Below are 21,042 nucleotides of genomic sequence, written 5' to 3'. Positions count from 1 at the left end.
TACATAGGATCATAGGGGAAGGGAGGCAAAAATGAAACAAGATGAAACCAGAGAGGGAGACAAACCATAAGAGTCTATCTCAGGAAACAATCTGAAGGTTGCTAGAGGGAGGGCATGGAAGTAATGGGGTGGTTGAGTGATAGACATTGGGGAGGGTATGTGCTATGATGAGTGCTATGGATTGTGTAAGACTGATGAATCACAGACTTGTACCCCTAAAACAAATAATACATTATGTGTTAATAAAAAATAAAAAATAATAAGATAAAATGCTTTTTAGATATCTAAGAAGAGATGCCAAGTGACTATTGGATCTAAATTTGAGGTTGTCAGCATATGGATGATATTTGGCCATGAGACCAAATGAGATAGCAAAGAAAGTGAGCGTAGGTAGAAAAAAGGTAGATAAACCAAGGGCTGAGTCTGAGGACCCTCTCATATTAAGAGCTGGAGTGGGGGAGGGGAAAAGAAGAACCAGCAAAAGGGACTGAGAGGGATCAAACAACAAGAAGAAAACTAGGACAGAGTGGTATCCCAATGTCTAGTAATAAAAGTTTCTCAAGCAAGAGGAATGTGACAAATCATGTGTCATGCTTCTGGTAAAGCAGTGGTTCGAGTAAAATGAACATTTTTAGTAATGCTGAGGTCGCTGGTACTTGATACAAAATCAGTTTCAGGGAAGCGGTGGGGGAGAAAGCTTCTTAAGCCTTCTCAGCAGGCTTAAGAAGGATTTTGAGAGAAGTCACAGACAGTAAAGACAGGGGTTGTGGGGTGGAGGATTTTTATGAGGTGGGAGAAATAATGTGTGCTATTGTGAATGACCCAGGATAGAGGGGAGAAGTGATATTGGAGAATGCTGTATTTCTGGAGTGATCATCTTGAATAGGCTTGAGGGGACAGACCCTCCTTGAGTATATTTATCATATCATTCTCATAAAAGATAAGAATATCTTTATACTCACTGTTCTTCACCTGGCATTTTTCACAGAGCAAACTATGGTTCTTTCCATATCAATACACGGAAAAGTTTCTCTCCTTTTTATAGCTGCATACTATTCCATTGGAAGGACATACCACAGTTTATGTATTGCTTCCAAGATACTGCTGTCCTAAACAATGCTACTGTAAATAACTGTGCATATGCCTCATCTCATATGGCAGCCTGTTGCCACTTCAATCCATAGTCTGTCAGCTCTCAACCTTTCTAGTCTATGACTGTAAATACAATAGCTCTTCATTTATTTCTGTGAGTTGTGTTAGGCCAAAATAGGTGTTCAGATACATGTAGGGACTTAACGAAAATAGATATTGTGTTGGATCAATAGTAACATTTGATTTGGGATTTTTAATTATGATAACAGAATATTGTTCACTGGGCTATAGAGGTACTTTTCCAAATCTTTTCATTAGAGATCCTGTTAGAGATCTTCCTTACATCTATGTTCTGGAGGATTCTGTGACCTCAACTACCTCCTCCCCTCCCCCTGCCTCACCCATTAGTTTTTGTGTATTTGGAAATAACAGCTTCTTGTGTCCAGTGTTATGTCTCAGAGAATAGCCATTAATTATTTTTCAACGTTTCATGATACTACCATTGGTATGTTTCTCCCCCTAGACCTTTGGAAGCACCATGTCATGAAAGAAAACTTTTCCATTAACAGGCCACAAATAGTTGAAAAATTCAAACAGAGATTAATGGAAAGTTACCAGGATGGTGGACTAGAGGTATGTATTAAAAGTTAATCATTTTAGAGTGTGTTTTATCATAACAGAAATCAAATCAAGGAAGACTTTCCCTTTAACACATTTCCTAATGCTTCCCTTACTCCCTCAGAATAAAGATAGAAATTCTGAGGCTTAAGTCAAAGTAGTAATCACTTATTATTTCCATTTTGGAAAAAGATTGATTCCTAATAAATTATGGGAGAAAAATTAGAATATGCATGTTGGCTAATTTCAGATTTGGCCAGTTTTTTAAAAGTAACCTTGGAGTTTATTGATGAATAAGTTGTATTAGCAACATTTCCTGTGTTTATTATTTTCAATTTTATTATTTTATTTTATTTTTAAAATTTTTTTGAGAGCAAAAGCACACGAGTGTGCGTGCATACGCAAGTGAGGGTGGAGAAGTAGATGGAGAGGAAGAGAGAGAATCCCAAGCAGACTCCATGCCCAGTGAGGAGTCTATCTCATGACCCGAGATCATTATCTTGACCTGAACAGAAATCAAATGTTGGAAGCTAACGGACTATGCCTCCCAGGTACACTCTGGGTTGGTTTTTTAATATAGAAGATTCAGACGAGAGAAACTAAAACAGCCTATGATTCCACTACCTAGAAAACATTTTTGAAATGTACAATACAAAAAACAAACAAACAAACAAACAAATGATCAGAAACGGTAACATTCCCACCCCTCCCTTGCTATAGCATCCCCACATCTCCACAAAGGAAACCAGTATCAACAATTTTTTTGTGTTTGTATATATATTTGAATCCATAATAACTGTATATAATATATATTTAACAATCATATGCATTTATTACATACAATATATACACACAAGTCCTTGGAGTTGTCAACTGTTGACCTAACTAACTCTAAACAGTGTTGAAAAGAATAAGAGAGCCTATGTGGATATATGACCATAGCAGAACTTTCAGGATCATTAAATGAAGTGTAAGTTCATTAGGTAGCTATGACTCCAGTTGCCTTTGAAATTCAACCATTTTTTAAAAACCTGATTTAGCAAAACATGCTTCATTTTTTAAAACAACATTTCCCTCCAAGTTACATTTTTCTAAGCTCTTAAAATATTCCCCACAATTTTTTAAAAGACTTTATTTATTTATTTGACAGAGAGAGAGATCACAAGTAGGCAGAGCAGCAGGCAGAGAGAGAAGGGGAAGCAGGCTCCCTGCTGAGCAGAGAGCCTGATGTAGGGCTTGATCCCAGGACCCTGAGATCATGACCTGAGCCCGAAGGCAGAGGCTTAACCTACTGAGCCACCCAGGCGCCCCATCCCCATAATTTTATAATAAACACTTGAGTCTTTAGTTATGAGGGACACGTTTTTCCTTAGAGCCTGATGATTGACATGTATTTCATATAAGCTCTCACTTATACTCAAATGTGGTCCTGTGTATTCTGATGAGGGGGGCGAAGTGGTTCCTTTTGGTCCCTGCAGCTCAGAGGTTTTCAACCAGAGGTACAGAGGTGATTGGGGTGGGGCAAAAAATTTTATGGTTCTCCTTAAAAAAGGAAGGAAATTCTGACATGTGCTTCATCATAGATGAAGCTTAAAGACCTTATGCTCAGGGAAAAAAGCCGGTCACAAAAGAATAAATGCTACGTGATTCCACTGCTGTGAAATACCCACAGTAGTCGAATTCATAGAGACAGAAAGTAGAATAAATGGTGGTTTGTTAGGAGCTGAGGGGGGGTGGGGATGGGGAGTTGGTGTTTAGCGGGAACAGGTGTTTCAGTTGTGCAAGATGAAAAGAGTTCTAGCAATTGATTGTACAACAGTGTGAATGAACTTAATGCCACTGAACTTTACACTTAAGAATTGTCTAAATGAAAAAAAAAATTGTCTAAATGGTGGCGCCTGGCTGACTCAGTCGGTAAAGCATGTGACTCTTAATCTTAAGAGTCAAGAGTTCGAGCCCCACCTTGAGTGTGGAGATAACTTAAAAAAAAAAAATGGTGGGCGCCTGGGTGGCTCAGTGGGTTAAGCCGCTGCCTTCGGCTCAGGTCATGATCTCAGGGTCCTGGGATCGAGTCCCGCATCGGGCTCTCTGCTCAGCAGGGAGCCTGCTTCCCTCTCTCTCTCTCTCTGCCTGCCTCTCTGTCTACTTGTGATCTCTCTCTGTCAAATAAACAAATAAAATCTTAAAAAAAAAATGGTTTCAATGGCAAATGTTACAAGAGGTATATTTTACCACAATAAAAACAAAAAGTTTGTGGCTCAAGATCTGCTCAACCCCTATGTATATCCTTTACTCCAACATTGAAGATGGGATTGTCTAGGAGAGAAATGTGGGAATTAGGGCAAACCCATGTCAGGTCTAACTGACACCCAAAGCACACTGAAGGGGTTGGTGTCTGCCTGCCAGTGTCTTGGAAAAAGAGGACACCAGGACGTTAGATCCCTCCAAACTCTATGCCTGGTGGACCTCTAAGCCTCTTCTGGATCATATGCAGTGACAAGGAACTCTCTCTCTTCCAAGCCCACCCGCCCTCCCCACCTCTCCTGGCAGCTCGTGTTTCAAGCAGCTCTCCCTGGATTGGCTTGGCCTCCCCACCACCTCCATCATAGATCCTAGTTCTGTCCCCGGGACACCACTGATCATAGTTCTGATCCCTCACAACAAGCCGTTAGGTATCTAAAGGCAGGTCTGTCAGAGAAACTCAATGAGCACCATTGCTGGCGTGTGTGAAGCCTCAGTAAAATTACAACGAAGGACCTGCTCTAGTAGCACAAATCCGAAGGGGTGTCCCTCTGGGTGGTGGGTTACAAACCGTGGGTTACCCCTTCCTCCAGATGGGTGCAGCCCAAGCCAGGGCACATGAACTGGAAAAGGGAGAAGGCACCGTGCTCCCCCCACTCACCTGGGTGCTTCTGGGCAGAGGACATGAGCCCTGACGTCTCTTCTTCAGACTAAACCGCCTTCATGTCCTTCACTCACTTTATATGAGCAGCCCTCCCATCCTGGTCGGTCCCCTCTAAGTTCAAGATCATCTGACCAGGTGGAAAGCGTACTTGTTAATGCATGTTCTGCTTTGATTAATGCCGTGAGAGTCCTGGGTATTGGCAGCCACGTCATGGATGACTCATTAGGCTGACAGTCTCCTGAAGCCACGTTGCCTTCAGACATCCTGCTGCTGCCTTATTATTAGCCTTGTTCTTACTCAGTTTCGTCCAGTCTGAACTTGAAATCCTTCAAAATCTGGATTTTTATCATCCAGCGTACTCTCTCTCCCTCCTAGGCTCATGTCAGCCTGCCCACAGTCTCCTCATTCAAGTCATTACTAAGAGTGTATGTCAGGACAGGTCCCCAAGCCCTGTACTACCTCCCTGGGGGTTCCCTTCAGGCTGACCACACTCTTTGGGCATAGTCATTCCATGGCCAGCAGCCCATCTGTTGTACTGTCACCTAGCCTATGTTCTCCATTGGTCCACAAGGACATCATGAGGAACTTTTCCAGATCTCCTGCTGAAATTCAGGTACACCGCATACATTATATTACTGGAGGAAAAGGTTCATCTGACTTGATTTTTCTCGAATCCATACTGGCCTCTAGTGATCTTTGTCTCCTTCTCCAAATTCTAGGAAACCAGTCTTTCACGATCTGTTCTAACATCCTGCCCAAATTTTATATCAAATATGCTGACCGAAAGTTAGAGACTGACCTTCACTGCAAACCAGAACTATAATAGTCTATTGTGTGGATTCCAGAACCATTTCCATTCACATGCCAAAAGTCATTCATTCATTTAGCAAGTGTTTATAGATTTCCTTTGCCTTCCCCCCTAGACACTTTATTAGATTAAAGGCAAAAGGTACAGTTCTAGCCCTCAAAGAACTTATGGAATCAGGTGACCCATAAGTGTCAAAAAAGGCACTTTACATTAAATGATTTGAGGGAGGCATACACAGGAGATACAACCCATCTAGAGGGTAGGGAAGAAATGGTCAGGGAAGACTTCCTGGAGGAGGGGTTGTCTGGGCCAAGTCTTAAAGTACAAATAGGAATTAACCAGATGAAGAGGGGCTGGGGAAGGAAGGCAGAGAAATCTAAGAAGGGAGTATAGCAGAGTTCAGAGGAGGACATTGAAAAGGAAGACAGGGTCAGCTGCTGAATGGCCTTGTAGGCAATCCTTAGGAGTCTGGATTTCATCCCAGAGTCAGTGGAAAGTCACTGAAGCATTTTGTCACCAGAGGTGGGTTTTAGAAATATCATCAAAACACCTTGTGTGTGCCTGATATTAGATCAATTATGAGGGGTTCCACGATAGAACAAACCACAGAAGTGCATTTTGCTCCCAGCAAAGCCAGACTTTTGCCATAACAAGGCCTAGCACCTACCATGCTTCACCCCAGGCTGGCTCTCTGGAAGAATCTGGTGGATTTTCCAGCCAGGGCCATTCATGACAGTTCAGGTTTAACTGTTGGTGAAGGAATCAGCCCACTGGAGGACATGGTCTTCACTCTGTGTATGGAACCCAAGGACCTGCCCTGAAGTTGGAAGATGAACCTACTTCCTGCCGCATTTTGACACAGAGCTGACATTTAGTGACCCAGGAAGGCAAGGGTAGGTTGCAGAAGAGCTTTTAAGAAACACAATAACAAAATACAATTTCTCTGGATTCTGGAGATACTCAAGGGGGTCCTGGCCATTCCTTCACCTCTGGTGAACCAGAGGTGACTCCCCTTACTGGGTAAAGTGTCACACTGGCTAAGAGGGGATGGTAGAAGGCCATTGAGGTTCAAGTCTACCTTGCTGCTTGTTTGGGATTCTATATCTACTATGGCAGCTATGGTGATACTGGTTTGAGAAGTGTTTGCCCTGCTAAAAAGCTGTTGGAGGCCTTACTGGCATGCTCAGGTCCAGACACTGCTGTCCAGGACAGTGAGAGGTGAGTCACTGTGGCTGATTCCAAGCCCTGGCCCCAGCCCACCGGATGGGGTCACCAGCCACATCATGATGGCCTTGAATGTGATCTCACATTCAGGCTTTTCAATGTTTCAGGCTTTCATCATATTCAGTCTGGGAAGTATTTCCTTTGTCATTACTAAATCACATAGCCTTGACCCTGTCACTCTTAAGAACTCAAGGGCCTTGGTTCCCCTTGCCTTGATGTCAGAAGATAAATCCACCTGTCCTACTGCTCATTTTCCAGAGTGGCGTAGATTGCCCTCACGCCCGGTCCCTGTGAGGAACCCCCAGGGGATGAAGGAGGGAGGCTGAGTGCCTTGCCCTGACTGCCTGGCTCCTCTTCATTAAATCCCGCATGAACAGAGGACGTCACCTATGGTTTCCATTCTGCCTCTCTTCAATGCACCCAAGCTGCTGTGGCTGTTGATCTTTACAAAAGCTTTACTATCTTTTCATTAGGGTGTATATGTTCATATATAATTATCTTAATTGTGTACACATGTTATGATTATATTAGAAAATAGGAATATGATGTATTAGAAAATACACTCATTAGCTTACCCTCACTGATAACTACTATTATTATGTTGGCCCATTTCCTTCCAAACTTTATCATTTTTTTAATTCATTAACTTTTTAAAATCAAATTAAATCATTCTATATGCCCTTTTATTATAGAGTCCTTGTTTTCACTTGAGTACATGTTATCAACATGTTTCCTTGTCAATGAATGTATCTGTCCACAAGACTTTTGGTGGCTGTCTAGTATTTCGTTGTACAGACAGGTGAGAAAGATTCAAACTATTTCCCTATATTGGGCACTCTTGGTCCTTTCTATTTCTTGTTTTGTCGGAAAGGCTTACATATATTTTTGTGTGTCACTTCTATTAACCCCTAAAGATGACGTTCTGGAAGAGGAATTCCTGGGCCAAAGGGCATGAACATTTTAAAATCTTTTCACAGATACAGCTAGTCTGGCCTCCAAAATGCCACCCTGATTTCCCCTGCCATCAACAGTGGGTGCGAGCCACTCTCCTCACTCCATCCGTCCTGGGTTCTATCACTGTTTGCCATCTCTGCTAGCTTGTGTCAGTAACTCGCCTTGGCAAAGCCTGGCTGGGCTTTCTCTGGAGGTTGGTAGGGGCACTGAGGTTCACTGATAGGACAGCGTACTGGACCTCATGGGGACACAGGACCCGCCCCAAGCCAGAAACTTCTGTAGCACCCTGCCAGTGAGCCTGAAGCCCTCCTGACCCCACAAGTGTTACAGATAAAGCTCATGTACGCATGCGGGCTGGGTCGTGGAGCAGGCCCCCTAAGACACCCAGATACACACATAGACACACTCACTGATACACACAGGGACACACATAGACACAGAGACATATATAGACTGTCACAGAGACATCCACAGAGAGACACAGGCACACATATACATGTATTCTGATAGATCCAGACATACAAACATATCCACAAAGGCACAGAGATGCACTCGTGATAGAGACAACGAGACACACACGAGCCCTCGCCTGGACATGCAGGTGCTACACAGGTCGATCTGCCCTCTCTTCTACATGTTGGCTCCCATTTCTCTCCAGAGCCAAAATCTAAGCTTGCCTGGGAGGGGCGGACTTTTCTCTGTTCCTTAATGGCTACCTCCTCGGAAGGGTGCCGGATCTCTCCGAGAAAGGGAAGGAATGGGACGGTTGAGAGAGTAGCAGTATGTCTCTTCCACCAGAGCAAGAGAGGGGGCCCGACAGAGGCTCATTCTCCAGACGGCTCCTCTGGCTCTTCTTCAAGCCTGCTCTTCCTCACAGCCAAAGGGACATGCCCCCTCAGATCTCTGATATTCACTCTAGACCACACTTTAGGAACCTGGCGCCCTGGAATTCTCCCTGCAGAGTCTCCAGATCCTGCTCCCCAGAAGGAGAGTGGACCTTACCGCCAGTGTGCACACGGTGGCCTGAGGGGCGGTCCAGGGCAGCTGTGTGGGGGTGTAGCTAGCCGGACTGTCTGTTCACGGGCATGTGAGCACCCTCCACAGTGTGATGTGGGGCCAGACGTGGGAGGACAAGGGGTTGTGCTGTAAACTACAGGTTGGTGACCAGCTCTCTCCAAGTCACCACATTTCAGCACAGAACCCAGAGTAGTCCAAGAATGATCAAGTCAGACCTGGCCTTCCAAGTTACTTCGAAGATCTATTTTTCAAAGTAGGAGAATTAATAGTTTATTAGTTTGATTTATGACCCTTAAATATCTAGGGTACTTTGGTACGTGGCATGCAGGTGTCCATTTGTGCTCTTGTTCCTGCCCTGCAAATACTGAGAGAGTGGACCCGAAAGAGACTCGCAAGGCCAGAACCCATGTTTTTCCGTGGCTGAGATATAGACCTGGGTCTGGGAGGCAAGGCAATGTGGGCCCTGGCATGTGAGGCCTTCCTGCTGGAGTTGCTGTGAATAATGCCCCTTCCTTTTCAGGTCACGTTCAGGAAAGACCACTTTGAGGGCTGCCTCCTTTCCTTGGGTTGCGATGTGATGGCAAGAGAACGCAGCAACTTTGAGAGCTACTCCATGTGTTACGAGCATGTGTTGGAGCATGCTCGGCAGAAGCTCTTCCAGAAAGAGCAGGTATGTTCCCAGGGAGAGAGGACGTGTGATGGGGTAGGTGTAGGGAGGGAGGCCCAGGACTCACTCTGAAGAGGAGACTAGAATGGGAAGAGGGGAGTGTTCTCACACAAGAAGGGCGGGTGAACAGTACCCCGCAAAGTCTCCTCTCACTGGTTCGTTTTCCTGGGCTCTGGTATTCTCAGCTGCAAGGGTGATGGCCCAGGAACACCAGGCTGTGTGCTTTGGAGGTGTCTAGTGGGGAATATAAAACATTGGTGACAAAGGAGTTGCCTCCCTACCCCTGGGAAAATGCATAGCTGACCTGAGCAAACACAAAGTACCTTGTGCTGTCCCTGGTCTAACAGAGAAGCCACTATCCTTGAGTAAACTCTGTCCTCAGGATGCACGTCATGGGTCTCACTGATGAGACTTCCTTAAAATCAGGTCCCACCAGTGGGATTAGTGGGATCCTGTCCTAGACTGCACACTGTTTTAAAACGGATTGTATCAGAGATTCAATGTAATATTACTTTTTACCTAAGAAAAGTGCTAAAGTCTGAAACGGATTGCATTAAAGGTTCAATGTAATATTACTTTTTACCTAAGAAAAGTGCTAAAGCCTGAAAAAAAAATCAAATGAAGCATTCAAATACCCAAAGGGTCTGGACTTCACCCCCAGTTTGGCTTATCCCTATAGCCAAGTCTTCGGCATCAGTGTGGATATCTGGAAGTGAACGCTATCTCCAGATCTCATGTTAGGCACCCTGAAGTCCAATGGGGCAACAGGGGCAGTAGGGCTCCAGAGGGAGCCCAGGGATCTGAAAATGAAGCTCCATCCACACAAACAGGGGGTGTGTGGAGCATGTTGAGGTAAACTGAGGCATGGCTGGAAGAATAAATGTTTGAGTTTGGTTTTGCACTGTTTTCTCCTCTTCAGGAATTAGATATTATCCGAAGAGATTCAGATCCACCTGAAGACAACGCTGGTCAGGTAGGTCCATTCTTCCCAAAAAGCTTCTCTTTCCCAGCTCGCAATCCACATTCTCAGCAGTAACCAGACAGAGGACTTCCTAGTGTCATTTTCTTGTGCCCGTATCAACAGTGGCCCAGAGAAGTCTCATTGATGAAGATACTCTGCGGAAACACCTGAGGAGGGTGTTTCACTTTTTAAAGCAATAAGGGCATTATTCTTAGTTTTGGGGTGGTTTTTGTTATTTTTTACTGCTTTGATTTTTCTTTTTTGTTGTTATTTTTGGGTTGGGGTTGGGGGTTCGTTTGTTTTCTTTTGAGGCCAGGTTAAATGAATTCCACAGAAAAGGTATTTAGGTTGAGGTGTCAAAGAAGGCCCATTTGGAAATGGAGATGAAGACAGCTGAAGTATTATATCCAATTAAGAAGTGTTAAGTGTGTCTCTTCTGGGGTCATTCATTCAACAACCATTCATTGGATACCTACTATGTGTCTGGCACTGTTCCGAGACCCCTAAACCAACCTTGGATCCTTCCACCCGTATTTGTACAATAGGATGTTTGCTTCTTTGATTAGATTCAAAGTAGAAGAACAAATCTGACCCCGATATATGAAGAACTATTCCGTAGTAGTAGCCGTTTGGATTGCTTGAGTTCTCTTGCATTCAAACAGTATTTCTGCCGTTAGGTTGCAGAGCTCAGTCATGCTATGATCATGGAAATCACTGCTCTGAGAGCTCGACTCACAGATTTGGAAGAGGAGAATCTGAATCTCAACAAGCAGATCAGAAAAGAAGTCCAGGAAGAATATGAAGCATTAGTCCGAGCTCTGTTTGCAACGTGCTTGCACATAAAAGTAAGTGACATGTGTCGGACATCTGGGCGGCCCTGTGGGAGCTAAGGGTAAGTGACCTCCACAGGCGCCACGCATACAGCAATGGATGACAGAGTGGGCTGTGTGGTAACAAGAGCCTCCGGGGCCCAAGAATTCTCCAGCGCTCAGTGTTTGCGGCAGGGAGGGGTCAGCATGGGTTGTCATTGTTTTGCTACGACAGGCACTGAATTTTAGACAATTTAGATAGTTGCTGTTTTCCTCACTCTGCGGCCGGCTGCCATTGGTGCCATCTGATTGCTTTTTTTGAATTATTATGTTAGTGACCATACAGTGTATCATCAGTTTTTGGTGTAGTGCTCCATGATTCATTGCTTATGTATGACACCCAGTGCTCCATGCAATCCGTGCCCTCCTTAATACCCATCACCAGGCTCACCTATCCTCCCACCCCCCTCTCCTCTAAAACCCTCAGTTTGATTCCCAGAATCCATAGTCTCTCATGGTTCATCTCCCCCTCTGATTCCCCCCCCCTTTTCATTTTACCCTTTTTTCTCCCAATGTCCTCCATGCTATTCCTTTTGTTCCACAAATAAGTGAAACCATATAATAATTGTCTTTCTCTGCTTGACTTATTTCACTCAGCATAATCTCTTCCAGTTCCATCCATGTCAATGCAAATGGTGGGCATTCCTTTCTGATGGCTGAGTAATAGTCCATTTATATATATGGACAACATCTTCATTATCCATTCATCTATTGAAGGGCTCTTTCCACACTTTGGCTACTGTGGACACTGCTGCTATGAACACTGGGGGACATATGGCCCTTCTTTTCACTACATCTGTATCTTTGGGGTAAATACCCAGTAGTGCAATTGTGGGGTCATAGGGTAGCTCTACTTTTAATTTTTTGAGGAACCTCCACACTGTTTTCCAAAGTGGCTGCACCAACTTGCATTCCCACCAATAGTGTAAGAGGGTTCCCCTTTCTCCACATCCTCTCCAACACTTGTTGTTTACTGTCTTGTTGATTTTGCCCATTCTAACTGGTGTAAGGTGGTATCTCAATGTGGTTTTGATTTGAATTTCCCTGATGGCTAATGATGATGAACATTTTTTCATTTTTCTGTTAGCCATTTGTATGTCTTCTTTGAAGAAGTGTCTGTTCATGTCTTCTGCCCCTTTTGTCACTTGAGTATTTGTTCTTTGGGAGTTGAGTTTGAGGAGTTCTTTATAGATCTTGAATACCAGCCCTTTGTCTGTAGTGTCATTTGCAAATGTCTTCTCCCATTCCGTGGGTTGCCTGTTTGTTTCACTGACTGTTTCCTTTGCTGTATAGAAGCTTTTGATCTTGATGAAGTTCATTTTTGCTGTCATTTCCCTTGCCTTTGGACATGTGTCTTGAAAGAAGTTGCTGTGGCCAATGTCGAAGAGGTTACTGCCTATGCTCTCCTCTAGGATTTTGACAGATTCCTGTCTCACATTGAGGTCTTTTACCCAAATAGAGTTTTATTTGTGTATGGTGTAAGAGAATGGTCAGGTTTCATTATTCTGTATATAGCTGATTGCTGTTAAGGGAGGGCGGGGGGCATCTTCTCCAAAACCCCAACAGTTGATATCACTGTTTAGTCTATTGAGTGCAACCCTCCAAACAGGAAAGTTCAATGCCCTGAGCCAGGCCAGACCCCAGTGTCAGTAGCAACATGAACCTCCTGAAGGCTCACTGCGCAGATTCAGAATTTGAATTCACTTTCAGAGGGGTTTTCAACGTATAAAATTGCTGACCATCCACATCCAGTGTCTCTCACATCCAGTGTCTGGGAGCTGATGGACTGTCAAAGAAGGTCGTCCATCCAGAAGAGGAGTGATGGGGTGCCCCTGTGCCCACAGCATGGGATGGGGGAGGGGGAAGCCTGTCACTTTCTTATGATGCCAGAGCATCATAAGACGGAGGCCCCATGCCTAAAATGGGCCATCACAGGGCCTAGTCCAACTGCCCCACAAATGCGAATTTCAGTACAAACTTGCCTCCTCTCCTGCTATTGGATGTTTTCCAGAGCCAGCCCCCAATGTGCCCTTACTTCATTGTCTCTCCTGGAATATTCCAGCTGGTGCCTGAAGTTGTTCCATTGAGAGGAGCTTCCACCAGTGCTCTGCGTTAGTGGGTATCAGAGAGGATCGGAGATTCCTTCCTACTTATGAAGGATCCATAAAATACCAGTGCTTACAAATATTATAGGGTCAAAACCAAAATGCACTGGGCCTGGTACTACAGGAGAGGGATGAACAGACAGTGAAGTCTGGAATTTGCTAAGTCATCTCTCAGGTATGAAATTATTGAAAATATTCTTAAGTTTTTTTTTTAACTTATGCCAGATTCCTAGATGGAAAGTGGATTCTCTACTAGTGGATTCTCTCATGTGGAACTAAACTAGTTCCACATGCCCCCTACCCCCTGCCAAATCAGAGAGTCCCTGTTCTACCCCAGGGTCCCAAGTGGGTGGTGAAGCTTTGGCTGTGTGGCCAGCAGCCAGACGTCCTGCCATGACTGCCCAGCTGGACAGTATCCTCCTGCTTTCCTTTCCAGGGAAGTGGTTCAGAGATGAGAGGACACCCAACTTTCTCCCCTCACCCAAGGATGCAGGGTTTGTAGTTGTACTTAGTGATGATCAAGCCATCCCACCACAAGTCATTATCCATAAGCCATTCAGAACAGGCTGTGTCATGAGATTTCCTCTGGAACCAAATGGGAAGGTGGCCAGCCTGATTCCTTCCTCTACTTTATCTATTTTTAATGTAGTTCCTCATTGGTGGCTCATCTATAGTGTTTTATCTGGTCAGATTCTGCTGAGTCAACCTGATAGCAAAAATCCCTAGGTTCAAATTCTCAAGCAACCTTTTGGGAGAGGAGGGGTGATTCAGTTTTCTACCTGTGACCTTCCACTTTTCTATCCACTCAACTTACCTCAGCACTGACAACTTGGACTCTAACGTGTGTAGGGTCCACAATCCCTGTGGATTGTAGACAATGCTAACGGGGCTGCTCGTGAGACTTCCAGATAATTCCTGATGGAATAACTGAGTGGATGGTTTTTCCATGTAGAATCATTTCTGAAAGTCGGGTTTTAGAAGGCAAGATGACTCTTCCTCCCCTGCTCTTCCTGAATTTGAGTCTGCAATTTGCAGGAAAAGCTGGATGAGAACCAGATTAATTTGATCCAGAAAGTGTGTGAGCTCATCGGCGAAGTAAGAACAGAAGGGATTGACAATTTGAAGGGCCTAAAGAAGAAATGGGGCTCTGCCAGACCTGATAAAGGAATGAACGAAAACCCAGCCAAAGTACGTGATTTCATTTAGCAACGGGATCCCGGCATTTCATCCCAGCATCTGACCCGGGGCTCACTCTGTATGCATTCCAGTCTGGTTCCGCGAGAAAGCATTGCATCAGGCATTTAAAAGGGGTCGCTGGGGGCTCCCTGAACCATTGTGTCATTCTCTGGAAGGCAGGGCGCTGATGTTAGGATTTGTGCCCTTCCCTCCGGGGAAGAGTGTTGAAGGCAGCCTTCTCTGAAAGTGAGCTTCTCTCGGCAGGAGCAGCTGCAGGCTCTGGAGCAGGACAGCAGCAGCCTGGCTGCGCTGGTGTGCAAATTGAGGAGCCTGGGCCACTGGAGGCTGGCGGTGCAGCAGGCTCGCTTCCAGCGCCTGGTGAACAGGGCGGAGAAGGTGAGAGCGAGGGGAGGGAGGCCCCGCCCAGCAGGGCGTGGCCAGGTGGGTGGCGCCCGACTTCCTTGGAGGTAGGAGCTGCTGGGGCTACAGGTGTTGGTTGACAAGTCCAACCCTCTTAAAGGATCTGGGGGTTGGGGAGTTTTCTTGGGAAGTGGCAGCATGTCAGAACTTCAGAGAAACAGGAAAGAGCCCGAAGCGAATGGCAAAGAAGCAAACGGGAGAAGAGATGAGAGAGAATTTAGCAGGAGGGAAGGGCAAGGATGGAGGGGGCGGCTTTACCGAGGGCTTGAGGCAGCCTCGACAAAATCCACTGCAGATCTTTGAGTCTCGAATATGATTATCTGAGGAAAATGAAGTAAACAAAATAGATAGAAAACCAACCTCAAGACAAATTGAAACCAAAGCACAGAATACTAGTAGTTTGGACATGTTCACTTAGTGTTTCAGCAAGTCTTAATTTACTGTGATCTGGCACACTGTCCTTAAGTGAAGACACACAGGAAGTGACTGGTGGGAGCTCCTTGCTACCGGAAGCTTTAAAAACCATGGATAACCGAAGTGTTCTAGAGATGCTTATGAAACTAAAATTATGGAAAGGAAACTTATTTCCTATCTCACTCGGTTTGGGATGTTCACAGGAAGCTCTGCAAAGTAAAAAAGAGTGCTTGAGCGTCCAGCTAATGGCAGACCAAGAAGTGGTTTTACTTCGTCAACAGTTACGGGCTCTAAGGCAGGCCCTGGCCAGGGCTCAGGCCGACAACGCCAGGATGCTCCGTCAGCACCATAACCAGGTATCCGAGCCCCAGGAGCCCTGTCCCTCCCTCTCTCTCAGCTCGCTCTGCAAAGCCTCACGTGGAGTGGAAACAGCACTGTAGCTGCCTGGAACTGTGAGCCTGGTTCAAGCACAGGGCAGGGCCAGAGAACCACCACCCAGACCTCAGCTTCCCTTCTCCCTCCTCTCTAGCCCAGCAACCAAGGAGAGTGGCCAAAAGGCTTTTGTTTTCGTTCACATTTGGCTAAGGCAGGCAAGTACTACCCACACAAAAGATCATTCGTCCGTGTGTAGTGTGTACATGTCTGTTTCTCTGAGGATCTTATTACCCAGAGGGCATCTTGGGGTGTAGGTCTCTGCCCTTGACACAGACCTTCCATCTCCAAGCACACTTTCCATCGACAGCAGCCTTGTGCACGCGGAGTGTGGCCCACCCGTCAGCACTATTCCCCAAACTAAGAGTCTTGGGACTTTTCCGGATGACCCATTCCAGAAGTTGCTGCTCAGTAGGGGCTGGCCCCAAAAGAAATGTGTTTCCAAGTTTAAGCTCTTGATAGCTGTACCAACTCTCCAAGCATGAAGGAAGCAGAAAAGTTTAGAGAGAGAGGAGCTCAGTTTAAAGAAGAGCCTGGGAAAAATGGGCATGTTTAAAACATAGCATATAATTTGTTCCTTCCGGACCCTATATCCTCCATTATCATGCACCAGGTGAATGATGGTGTATAATTATGTAAACTGTAGCATCGCCGTACAAATAATATTAGTATTAGTATTATAACTGAGTTTGACCTTCTGGTGCCTATGGTGCTACTGATAAAAAAATTTCAGAACAGGACCAAATTATTACTCCTCTTTTCCCTCTTAACCATCTGGAACCTGGCTTCCCCAGAGCTATTTTGGAAGTCAAACCAGAGGCAAAATTACAACCTCCCTCGTCCACTCATTGCAGCGTTAGGTCACACCCTCTCCTGGGGCTAACCCTTCCCTGCTATTTCGTGATGAGTGCTCAGTGACCCTGCACGTGTAGCTTGTGGTAGATACAACTATATGATTAATAGGCTAAGTAACGTACATATCATCGTCGCATTTGGGCACTGAAAGTTGGAACTGTTTGACGGGTATTGCTGTACAGTGGCATTACCACTTGGCTGGCTTTTCTGGTTTGTTCCTTTTGTTGTCTCCCTGACTATTGCCTCAGGGCTTACAGTAAATGCCAAGGTGGCCTAGATGCTGGTAGTCTTGTTGTCAGCTAGTAACCCAGAACCAAAAGGCCGGGCTCTGTGACCCTGAGCCCAGGAGCTCACCACAGGGTCTTGCCCTTGGGGGATACCCCTTGGGAGGGGATGGTTATCCCGTTGGGCAACTTCTCCTTCCGGGCCTTTTGCTGAAAGGAAAGACTGCGTCTTCTTCAATTTCTTTGCCCTTTTCCTGCCACAGGCTCAACTGCTGAGAGAACTGCAACACAAGTTGACCCAGGAGGCTCGCCACCGGCAACAGATGGATCTGATGAAAACCTCCAGCATGGAGAAGCTCCTGGAAGACGTGGAGAAAAAGGAACAGCACCTGCAGCTCCTGACAGAAGCGGCTGAGAGGGCTTCCAGGCTGGGCCAGCTTCAGCAGAAGAGAAGTCAGAGAGAACTCCAACAGGTAACTCCAGAGAGAGGGAGCAGCCCCTCAGAAGCCAAGCGGGATGCACCAGCCAGAGCTGGGGCCTTCTTCTGGAATTTTCCATGCCTCTGGTGTCCCCCACCTTTGTCATTTCTAGGCCCACCAGGATAATGGGAATACTTCTGCCCACGCTGAGGTGATGCTCAGACTGCTAATGGTGAGAGGATGATGGCTCCACTGCCCCGAGGCCCAGAATCTTGGTGCCTTTATAACCCACGTGACAAACATGTTTCCACTGGACTATAATTTTTGAACTAGGGATCCTTTAGAAAATTCCAATGGTAATCTGGAAAAGCAACAAATATTATGAAAGCTATTAGAAGAGGATTTTATTCAAGGTGTTTCTGGAATCTCAGAGACAAAAAGGAAAGGCAAATGTGATTTCCAGACACAATCTATTTTTGTTAAATAGAGCCCTACAGTAAAAAAAGAGGAAGAGGGACGCCTGGGTAGCTCAGTTGGTTAAGCAGCTGCCTTCGGCTCAGGTCATGATCCTAGTGTCCTGGGATCGAGTCCCACATCGGGCTCCTTGCTCAGCAGGGAGCCTGCTTCTCCCTCTGCCTCTGCCTGCCATTCTGTCTGCCTGTGCTTGCTCTCTTTCCCTCTCTCTCTCTCTCTGACAAATAAATAAATAAAATCTTTAAAAAAAAAAAAAAAAAGGAAGAAACAGCAGACGTAGACATGGATTAATGCAAATTCTAACAAAGGAGACCACAGAATGTAATCCAATACAAAATGCAAAAGAAGTAGCACCTTCCAGAACAGGCATGTCTTATACATTCACTGAAGGAATAAATCACTTAATTCACCAGAGATATTAGGAAACCGAAGTTGGAAAGTTAAATTAGATTATTGGCCAAGTGTTTCAAGTGCTTAAGGAGGAGATCAATGAGAAGTCTACAAAAATAAATGACAAGAATAAAAAAAAAAAGGACCAAAATTAAATTGAGGCAATGCTAGGGAAAATATTTGTGGAGGAATGGAGAGAAAAATGGGTAGCTTTAGAATAAAAGAAAATTAGAATTTCACATTTATTTTGTGAAAACTAAACTGTGATTTGAATCCTTAAGAAAAATTTGGTGTCACATATTCATCCTTCAAATCATGCCTTTCTAAAAACCACCCAATAATAAGGCATTAGGGGCCTTTGGGTGACTCAATCAGTTATATGTCCTACTGGATCTCAGTCCTGGTTTTTATCTCAGGGTCATGAGTTTGAGCCCTGTACCTAGTTAAAAATAGATAAGGTGTTAGTTTCTCAAAGTCTTCTCTAGTTAACAACTAATTTTTGTCTAGATTCTAAAAATAGTCAAGACAAATATTTTGAGGCTTCTCTCAACAAATACATCTTTTTAGTATATGCATGTAAAAATCTAAATTACTCCCCTACCCCAGTAAGCCTGGGGCACAGCTCTTGTGCCCCAGGCTTACTGTCCCGCTCACCACCAACTAGCAATCCATCCTCAGCCAGCAAGAGCCCCTATGACCCACAGTGACTTCATTAATCCTTCTCCAACCTCCAATTCCAAGGGCAGATTTTGATCATCTGGCCTTGGAGAGCATGATTGTCCTTGCCTACCTCCTGCTCCTGTGGAGACCATTTAGAGTGGAGGCCCTAGAGTCAGATTTCCTGATTCACGCCCTGGGGCCTCTACTGCATGACCTTGGGCCAGATCTCCACTGCATGACCTTGGGCTAGATCTCCACTGCATGACCTTGGGCTAGGTTGTGGTCTCTCTGTGTTTCAGTCTTCTCATCAGTACAGTAGAGAACAATATACTCAATTCATGGGATTTTTAGGAGGATTGAACCAGATAGTTCCAATGAAGCACTTAGAATTGAAACTGACACACAGCTCTTGATTAATATTGGCTGTATGTCTTTTTACTGGGAATCTGAATGAAGGTGAACAATTTTGGAAACAGATTGACCTGGATTCACATCCTGCCTCTGCCTCTAACAGCTTGTGGATTTTGGGCAAATCACTGTACCTATCTCTGTGAAGTGGGGTGGGGTTTCTTTAAGATCCTAACACAACACAAGGTCCTTCCTAAGCATGTTTCTTCCCTTTGCTAGTATTTTTCAAGTTGACTTAGCCCCAGCCTGGCCTGGGGAGTCTTGATATGTTTTTCTTGGTTCCTACCCATGAGGGCTAAGGAGCTTACACCAATCCTTATAGTACCTACAGGGACCTTGGGGCTAATTCGTATTAGGAAGTGTTCCTAACTCTGGGGATCTGATCTTTAACTGAAAGTTACATTACACTTGAGAGTATCTGCACACACACAAGAAACTGCTCCTTAACATTTGTAAGATGAGCCTGTGGTCACAGCTTTAAGAGTTCACAGGTCTTCTCATTGGGTCCATGCAGACGAGAGTAGGATTTAAAACATGTGCGGCTGAAGTTTTGAGAGTAGCACGTGGATTGGTTTGCTGGGGCTGTTGTAACAAATTACCACAAACTAGATGGCTTAATACAGGTGAAATGTATGCTCTCAGAGTTCAGGATGCCAGAAGCCTGAAATCAAGATGTGGGCTCCTCCTGAGGGCTCTCAGAAAGAGTCTGTTCTCTGCCTCTCTCCTAGCTTGTGGTGGCTGCCTGTAGTCCTTGACATTCCTTTGGCTTGTAACTACATCACTCCAATCTCTGCCTTCCTCATCCAATCGCCCTCTCCATATGTGTCCCTCTGTGTGTCTGAGCCCTTTCCTCTTCTTAGGAAGGCATCAGTCATTGTATGTAAGGCCCACTCTTAATCCAGTATGGCTTCCTCATGATTTAATTACATCTGCAAAGACTATTTCCAAGTAAGGTCACCTTTTGAGGTTCTAGGCAAACATGAATTTTTGGGGGGGCCAGGGGGACACTATTCAATCCATTATATGTTTATTGCTTTTTTGTACTTTATAATTTTTAATATAATTATAATTATATTACTTTTTATACTCTTAGATAATTTTTATAATTAAATTACTTTTTATAACCTATATAAAATTATATTTATATAAATAAAAATAAGTTAAAAAAATACCTGTGATCTCTGCAGATGAGGCACTTTGGACCCAGCCACTCTCTGGCTGGGGGACTAGGCATAAGCTGTGCGAGCAGAGGGCCACATGAGTAAATACGAAGGTCATCTCTTGTTAGGGGCCTCATATAAGGTGTGGGGGATAGTGCTCAAGGCATCCCTGCCAATGATGAGTTGAGCCAAACAGAGATCTGGGAGAGAGATTGGGTCTTTCCTCTGCTTGAAATTGTCCAGGGGCTCCCTCCCATTCCTGTGGTAGTTTCGTGGCTTTGACCCACAAGGTCCTCTGTGAACTGGACCCTTCCATTTCCTATCCTCCCCTCCACTCTGGTGAAATAAACATAAAAGATAAAAATGTCGTGAGTGAACTCCTGGCTATGATAAGGCAATAAAAGTTCTAAGCGCTGCCTCTGCTCCTCTTTGGTTGAGTTCTGGCCTTCTTGGAGCTCTCCTCAGAAGGCTGAGTTCAGCCTGACCAGGAATGCATGAGGACTTGTACTTCTGGGGCAGCCTGGACCTTCACTCTCCAAGGAACCCTAGGAACTAAAGTAGGCACCAGGAAGCATCTCTGCTTCCTAAGCACTTTTCCCCTCAGATGAGAAGCCGGCTTGCCCAGGAGCAGAGTGTGAAGCTGGATGCTTTCCAGCGCGTACAAGAGCTACAAAGTCAGCTTAGTGACGCTGAGCGATCGTCTGTCCGGATGAGCTCACCAGGCGGTAAGCAGGTCCCCTGCTCTGGCTAGCACAAACTCCCAGGCTCTGGGGTCTGAACTGAGGAGGAT

General features: G+C 45.1%; 1 protein-coding gene across 1 annotated transcript in view; it reads left to right on the top strand.

Annotated features, from left to right (window-relative positions):
- Window positions 1-21,042, top strand: part of LOC111158343 (coiled-coil domain-containing protein 162-like) — a 50,686-nt gene that overhangs the window by 24,358 nt on the left and 5,286 nt on the right. Inside the window, exons 6-14 of the mRNA XM_022520318.1 lie at window positions 1,616-1,725; window positions 9,139-9,288; window positions 10,205-10,258; window positions 10,924-11,091; window positions 14,256-14,408; window positions 14,661-14,792; window positions 15,434-15,586; window positions 17,005-17,214; window positions 20,857-20,977. Of these exons, the coding sequence (XP_022376026.1) occupies window positions 1,616-1,725; window positions 9,139-9,288; window positions 10,205-10,258; window positions 10,924-11,091; window positions 14,256-14,408; window positions 14,661-14,792; window positions 15,434-15,586; window positions 17,005-17,214; window positions 20,857-20,977 (1,251 nt within the window). The remainder of the gene's footprint in view (window positions 1-1,615; window positions 1,726-9,138; window positions 9,289-10,204; window positions 10,259-10,923; window positions 11,092-14,255; window positions 14,409-14,660; window positions 14,793-15,433; window positions 15,587-17,004; window positions 17,215-20,856; window positions 20,978-21,042) is intronic.

This window comes from Enhydra lutris, unplaced genomic scaffold, assembly GCF_002288905.1.
Source record: "Enhydra lutris kenyoni isolate GAN:26980312 unplaced genomic scaffold, ASM228890v2 scaffoldscaffold58, whole genome shotgun sequence".
In the NCBI taxonomy this organism is placed as follows: domain Eukaryota; kingdom Metazoa; phylum Chordata; class Mammalia; order Carnivora; family Mustelidae; genus Enhydra; species Enhydra lutris.
Note: the sequence above shows the minus strand (reverse complement) of the source record. Positions and strands in the feature narration are given on the sequence as shown.